General features: G+C 45.5%; 1 protein-coding gene and 1 non-coding gene across 2 annotated transcripts; one reads left to right on the top strand and one right to left on the bottom strand.

Moving 5' to 3' along the window:
- Positions 1-2,847: 2,847 nt before the first annotated feature.
- On the top strand, positions 2,848-4,639 carry LOC118642298 (selenide, water dikinase 2-like). Its single transcript, XM_036279990.1, has one exon. It carries the CDS (start codon positions 2,992-2,994, stop codon positions 4,351-4,353), a length of 1,362 nt encoding a protein of 453 aa, XP_036135883.1. The 5' UTR covers positions 2,848-2,991; the 3' UTR covers positions 4,354-4,639.
- Positions 4,640-7,182: 2,543 nt separating this feature from the next.
- Positions 7,183-7,288, bottom strand: LOC118642957. The gene has a single exon (XR_004961866.1). It is a non-coding gene; the product is annotated as a U6 spliceosomal RNA (small nuclear RNA).
- Between the last annotated feature and the right edge of the window lie 338 nt (positions 7,289-7,626).

The following is a 7,626-nucleotide window of genomic DNA, read 5'->3' as shown; positions in this document are numbered from 1 at the left end:
TCAGCTTGTTTTGTTCATTATATTCCACAAATAAATGAGATCATGTGGTATTTGTCTTTCTCTGATTGGCTTGTTTCCCTTAGGACAATACTCTTTAGGTCCCTCCATCTCATCTCAAAGAATAAGAGATTTCTCTTACAGCTGCATAGTATTCCATTGTGTATATGTACACAGTTTTTTGTTTTTTTTTTATCACTCATCTATTAATGGGACACTTGGGCTGTTTCCAGATCTTAGTGATTGTAAATAGTGCTGGTATGAACACAGAGGTACATGTATTCTTTCTGATTGGTGTTTCAGGCTTCTTAGGGTAAATTCCTAGAAGTGGGATCACTGGGTCAAATTTAAAAATTTTTTTTTAAAATATTTTGTTTAGATAGAGTGGGAGGGAGAGAGAGAGAGAGAAACATCGACGTGAAAGTGACACATCGAGTGGTCGCCACCCACACGACCAAATCAGGGCCGGGGACAAACTGCAACCGAGGTACGTGCCCTTAGCAGGAACCGAACCTATGTCTCTCCAGACCGCAGGCCAACGCTCTAACCGCTGAGCCAAACCGGCCAAGGCAAAATTTTTAATTTTTTGAGGTAATACCATATTGGCTGTACCAGTCTGCATTCCCACCAGCAGTGTACTAAAGTCTTTTCCCCACACCCTCGCCATAACTTGTTGTTTGATGATTTGTTGATGGCAACCATTCTGGCAGGTGTGAGCCATCTTACCCAATTTTAAATGTACAGCTCAGTAGTGTTAAGTACATTCCCATTGTACAATCCATCTCCAGCGCTCTTACATTCTTGTACATACATCCTGGGGCACATGTGCCAGATTTCCTCTAGGGCATGTCCTATGGGTAGAATTGCCGAGGCGGTCCACCACTGGGTGGAATGCATGGTTTCGCATATGTTTGGCTTTATCAATTCAGGCAAAACTCTTCCAAAATGGTTGCGACAATTTATACTCCCATAGGCAGTTATTTTTTAAAAACATATGTAATACATTCAAATGTTTAAAAATGTTTTTAGCCCAGCCCGTGTAGCTCAGTGGATTGAGCATCATCCCGGTCAATACACATGTCACGGTTTCAGGATCAATCCCCAAAAGAAGGCATGCAGGAAGCAGCTGATCGATGTTTCTCTCACATGGATATTTCTAGCTCTCCTTTCCTCTTTCGCTCTCAAAAAAAAAAAAAAAAAAAAATTGCTATTTTAAAGTTCCAAATTTTAAGGGAACAAAAAGGCAATATAATAAAAAAATTTTCCAATTCCTTAATCACCTCATTTCTTTCCCAGAGGCAATCAATATTACCAAATTCTGGTGATTACCCTCCCAGAAATATGCTATTGTATATAGTTCCCTCTCTTACAACAAATGTTAGCATTCTATACATACTGTTCTGACACTTGATTATTTCTCTTAACAAACATCATAGGTAATATAACCAGTTGGTCTCTGGAGCAGACTGGACACATCTATTGCTCCATTCGAAACTGCCCATAACCTTGGATAGGTTATTTAATCGCTTTGTGCCTTATATTCCTTATTGTAAGGTATGGAAAGAATCCTACCTCAAAAGGTTTTTTTTTTGTTTTGTTTTGTTTTTAATCCTCATCCGAGGACATTTTTCCATTTGTTTGTACAGATAGAGTGGGAGGGAGAGAGAGAGGGAAACATCGATGTGAAAGGGACACATGGAGTGGCTCCCACCCGCACGACCAACCAGGGCCGGGGACAAACTGCAACCGAGGTACATGCCCCTAGCGGAACCGAACCCGGGTCTCTCCGGACCGCAGGCGGACACTCTAACCGCTGAGCCAAACTGGCCAGGGCTCAAAAGGTTTTATGGGAATTAAATTAGTTAATATATGTAAAGCATTTAGAACTGCACCTATTAGAACTGTAACTATTATCAATATAATCACATCAATGCTTTCTCTGCCTTTTTTTTTTTTTTTACAGCTGCTTGGTGCTTATTATATAAATGTATCTCAATTTATTTTAATCATAATGATGAGCATTTAAGTTGGTTCCAGTATGTTGACATTACAAACAGCACAACAATAACTAACATATCATCTTCCATTCACCCTGGTGACTACGTCTGTAGGATAAAGTCCTAGAATTAGAACTGCTGGATCAAAGGTATCATGTAGTTTATAATTTCAATGGATATTGGCAAACTACCCTTCAAGGATACATAATGGATTCTCATACCTGTTAACTTAAAGAGATACAGAAACTGCAGAATAGAAGCGACCTGGGTGACCTACTTTCTTGTCTGGCTGAGTCAGCAGAGGCTGGGAGACGGAAAGTGACTCACCCACACAGTTAGTGGTGGAAACAGCCCCAGAACCCAGGCAGGTGTCTGGAGTCCTAAAATTCTATAAAGCTCGTTTTAACATCTCATCATTTTGACGCAGCAGGGTGCTTATCTAATTTCTTATTATTCTTTCCGATTTTCCCACTGGCTACTTTTTCATGGGCGCTGTCAAGTGACCCTTGGACAATTCAGGCCAGCTGGCACTTTGGCAAGCTATCGATCTTTCAAGATGCTGTACTTGGTGAACTGCCTTCGGGGGCGCAGAGTTCCGCCAGCCACCCGCAAGAGGACATTTACATTACAACAGGACATTTACATTACAACAGGACATTTACATTACGACCCACAGCACTTGCCCTGTTGTGTAGCCCGGACCAAATTTCGCAAGTTGGTGGTCGATTTGTGATACGTCCGTCTATTCCAGCAAAGGAAGCCCGCCTCTCCGTGATAAAGTCGTTATTGGATGAAAGGGCTGTCAATCACCAAGGGAATAAACGTGGGCGGCCTCGGTTCCTCCCCCAGGAAGGCCAGGACCGCGCGGCGTGCCTTAAGTTCCGCGGCGCGAGTCGTGTGGGCCACCGTCTCCGCGGTAACGTCTGTTACTCGACATTACCTGGAGCAGGAAATAAAGGGGACCTCTCCTCTTCTCCCTCCCGGCCCGGCAGGCTAGATGGCAGAAACGGCGGTGACGGGTGCCGGCGGGGAGGCGATGGCGGCAGCGGCGGCGGCGGCGGCGGCAGGTTCCGCGGGTCTGGCGGTCTTGTCTCTGGGTCGCGGCTTCTCGAGCTACCGGCCCTTTGAGCCCCAGGCGTTGGGCCTCAGCCCGAGCTGGCGGCTGACGGGCTTCTCCGGCATGAAGGGCTGAGGCTGCAAGGTCCCGCAGGAGACGCTGCTCAAACTCCTGGCGGGACTGACGCGGCCGGACGAGCGGCCGCCGCTGGGCCGGGGCCTGGTCGGAGGCCACGAAGAGGCGGCCCAGGAAGCCGGCCTGCCGGTCACGGCGGAATCCAGCCCAACTTTCCCAGCCCTGGGCATTGGGATGGACTCGTGCGTCATACCGCTGAGGCACGGAGGCCTGTCACTGGTGCAGACCACGGACTTCTTTTACCCCTTGGTGGAAGATCCCTACATGATGGGGCGCATAGCTTGTGCCAACGTGCTGAGTGACCTGTATGCCATGGGCATTACTGAATGTGACAACATGTTAATGTTACTCAGCGTCAGCCAGAGTATGACTGAGGAGGAACGGGAAAAGATAACCCCGCTCATAGTCAAAGGCTTTCGGGATGCTGCTGAGGAAGGAGGGACTGCAGTGACTGGTGGACAAACTGTGGTAAACCCTTGGATTATCGTGGGTGGGGTTGCCACCGTGGTTTGTCAGCCCAATGAATTCATAATGCCTGACAGTGCAGTTGTTGGGGATGTGCTGGTGTTAACCAAACCCTTAGGAACCCAAGTTGCCGTCAATGCCCACCAATGGCTGGATAATCCTGAAAGATGGAATAAGATAAAGATGGTGGTCTCCAAAGAAGAGGTAGAGCTGGCCTATCAGGAAGCCATGTTCAATATGGCTACCCTAAACAGAACTGCTGCTGGGTTAATGCACACATTTAATGCCCATGCAGCCACAGATATCACAGGCTTTGGCATTCTGGGGCACTCTCAGAACCTTGCAAAACAACAAAGAAACGAGGTGTCCTTTGTCATCCATAATCTGCCCATCATTGCCAAGATGGCTGCCATCAGCAAGGCCAGTGGGCGCTTTGGGCTCCTTCAGGGAACCTCAGCAGAAACTTCTGGAGGGTTACTAATTTGCTTGCCAAGGGAACAGGCTGCTCGCTTTTGTTCTGAAATCAAATCTTCCAAGTATGGAGAGGGTCACCAAGCATGGATAGTTGGCATTGTGGAGAAGGGAAACCGCACGGCCCGAATCATTGACAAGCCTCGAGTTATTGAGGTCCTACCTCGTGGGGCCACTGCTACAGCTCTTGCCCTGGACCATTCCAATGCCTCCTCTGAACCTAACTCATGAGACGGAATAGCACAAGTTGTTTGGACCTTTGAGCCTTTGTTCACAGTAGTGGATTCTGAAGAGTTGATTTGAAGAACAAATTTCCAAAGAAGGCTGCCTGCATAGAAGTTTCACAGTTCGCCTGTCTAGGTGATTTGAATCAGCTGGTCATAAGCTGCACATTCCATGGCCAGAAGTAACATTTTGAACTTTGGGGGAGGGTTGTTCAAATTTGGCTTAGACCAGGAACAGAAAAACCTGTTTCCTCTTTTCAAGAGCAAAATGAGGCTATTCCAGTTTGAGGGAATTGCAAAAAAGATTATATATATATATATATATATATATATATATATATATATATATGCAATGTCAGAAGCAAATAAATTTGGATCAGCACTGTTGATAAATGATATAAATTGTTAAGAAAGATCTTAAAATGCAATGTCATGTTCTATTTTAAATTTTTCTGAAATACTCTCTTTCCTGCTCTGGACAAGAATTGAGCAGCTTGTCCAATGACTGGGAAAGGAGGATCTGCAACCATCTGACTTGGTCTCTGTTAATGATGTCTCTTCCTGTAAACCCCCTTTAAGGACTGGGAGAGGCAGAGTGAGTCCCAGAGCCCAGGCCTTGGTGGTCATTAAGCTGTTAAATTTTGTGCTGAAAATGCCTGGTGATATAATCAATAAAGTGACTTCTAGTGAAATAAATAAAAAGGACTGTTGAAAATTTTTCTGGCTAAAGTTTGGATCCTTGGAATTCTGAGTCTTTCACAGTCTTCTCAAGTGAATCAGTTGATACGTTTAGAGTCAGGCAAAGTAGAGAGTTTTCCTGATCCTGGCCTAGGTGATTTCACACCCAGATCTAGGTTTGCATCTTTCTCCTGAGTTGACAGCAAAGGACTCAAAACACATAGACCCCAAGGACTAGAAGGTGGGACAGGAAATAGCAAAAGTGCCAACAGTTCTTGGAACATGAAAAGTAGGGGGAAGAGGGATAACTGACTTAGGGAACAGAAGAAGCCAAAGTGTAAATACCTTCAGAGTTAGAGAACCTAACAATGGAGAGATGTGCTCCAGAAGTACTAAGGGAGCTGAACATGAGTGGGGATAAAAACATACAGGTTGAAAGTTTATACAGGATCAATACATCTCAAATACCGATTCACACAGCCAGAAGACAGCTCCTTAGGTTTGCCGATAAAAGGAGGTTGATTTTCTGGAAAATGTGAATTAAAAAAATACTGTGTAGGCAAGGACACCAGGCACAGCGGAGGACAAGGGGCCTGAGAAAAAGCTAGAATAAAAACTGGAGCCATGGCCAGTTTGGCTCAGCGGTTAGAGCGTCGGCCTGCGGTCCGGAGAGACCCGGGTTCGGTTCCCGCTAAGGACACGTACTTCGGTTGCAGTTTGTCCCCGGCCCTGGTTGGTCGTGCGGGTGGCAGCCACTCGATGTGTCCCTTCACGTCGATGTTTCTCTCTCTCTCCCCCTCCCACTCTATCTGTACAAAAAAAAAAATGGAAAAATATCCTCGGGTGAGGATAAAAAAAAACAAAAAAACAAAACTGGAAAATGAGCCCTATCCGGTTTGGCTCAGCGGTTGGAGTGTCGGCCTGAGGCCCAGAGAGACCCGGGTTCAGTTTCTGCTCAGGGCATATACCTCGGTTGCAGTTTGTCTCTGGCCCTGGTTGGGGTTGTGTGGGTGACAGCCAGTCGATGTGTCTCTCTCACATCGATATTTCTCTCTCTCTCTTCCTCCCTCTCGCCCTCCTACTCTATCTGAAGATGAATCCAAAAATGTTCTAGGGTGAGGATAAAAAAAAACACTGCAAAATGGGGTTCCAAACCTCTTCCTCAGCTGCTAAAAGTACTGTGTTGGAAGCTTATTCTGCTGCTCCTGGAGAAAGTGAATATTCACAAAAAAAGACATAAATATAAACATTTAAGAAGACTCCAGTCAGAATCCCTGTGGTGGGAAATCTCCCAATTAAAAAGCTTCACTTGCCCTGGCCAGTTTGGCTCAGCGGTTAGAGCGATGGCCTGCGGACCAGAGAGACACGGGTTCAGTTTCCACTAAAGGCACATACCTCGGTTGCAGTTTGTCCCCGGCCCTGGTTGGTCGTGTGGGTGGCAGCCACTCGATGTGTCCCTTTCACATCGATGTTTTTTTTTTTTTCCTCTCTCTCTCCCTCCCACTCTATCTGAACAAAATATCAAAAAAAAAAAAAAAAAAAAAAAGTCCTCGAGTGAGAATAAAAAAAATAATAATAATAAAATAAATAAAAAGCTTCACTCACCCTGGCCTGTTTTGCTCAGCAGTTGGAGTGTTGGCCTGCAGTCCAGAGAGACTCTGGGTTCGGTTCCTGCTAAGGGCATGTACCTCCATTGCAGTTTGTCCCTGGCCCTGGGTGGGTCGTGTGGGCAGCCACTCGATGTGTCCTTTTCATGGCAATGTTTCTTTTTTTTTTTTTATCCTCACCCGAGGACATTTTTCCATTTTTTGTTCAGGTAGAGTGGGAGGGAGAGAGAGGAACAGAGAGAGAGAGAGAAACATCAATGTGAAAGGAACACATCGAGTGGCTGCCACCCACACAACCGACCAGGGCCAGGGACAAACTACAACCGAAGTATGTGCCCTTAGCGGGAACCGAACCTGGGTCTCTCAGGACCGCAGGCCGACACTCTAACCGCTGAGCCAAACCGGCCAGGGCAATGGCAATGTTTCTCTCTCTCCCTCTCTCTTCGTCTCACTCTGTCTGAACAAAAAAAAAAAGGAAAGATGTCCTCAAGTGAGGATTAAAAAAGAAAAAAACAAGCTTCACTCAACCACATTCTTTTTATTTTTATTTTTAAAATATGAAACGCTTCACGAATTTGTGTGTCATCCTTGCGCAGGGACCATGCTAATCTTCTCGGTATCTTCCAATTTTAGTATATGTTCTCCCGAAGCAAGCACTCAACCACGTTCTTTTTAATGCCTAATTCTTAAATAAGAGCAGTCTTGTAAGACAAGACTCCAACTAGAAAGAAGTCAAAGCTAACAAAAAAACTTCAGGAAAGGAACAATACAGGGAGTGGAAGAAAAAAAAGCAAGCAAAGTAAAACAAGTATCCATGAGAAGATAAGAAGGCACTTAGAATATACAAATATAGCTAAGATTTAAAATTCAGTAGAAGGCCTGGCTGGTGTGGCTCAGTGGTTGAGCATTAACCCATGCACCAAGAGGTCGCCAGTTCAATTCCTAGTCAGGGCACATACCCAGGTTGCAGTTTCAATCCTCAGTCTGGGTACCTA

Source organism: Molossus molossus, unplaced genomic scaffold, assembly GCF_014108415.1.
Source record: "Molossus molossus isolate mMolMol1 unplaced genomic scaffold, mMolMol1.p scaffold_m16_p_3, whole genome shotgun sequence".
NCBI classification, from domain to species: domain Eukaryota; kingdom Metazoa; phylum Chordata; class Mammalia; order Chiroptera; family Molossidae; genus Molossus; species Molossus molossus.
Note: the sequence above shows the minus strand (reverse complement) of the source record. Positions and strands in the feature narration are given on the sequence as shown.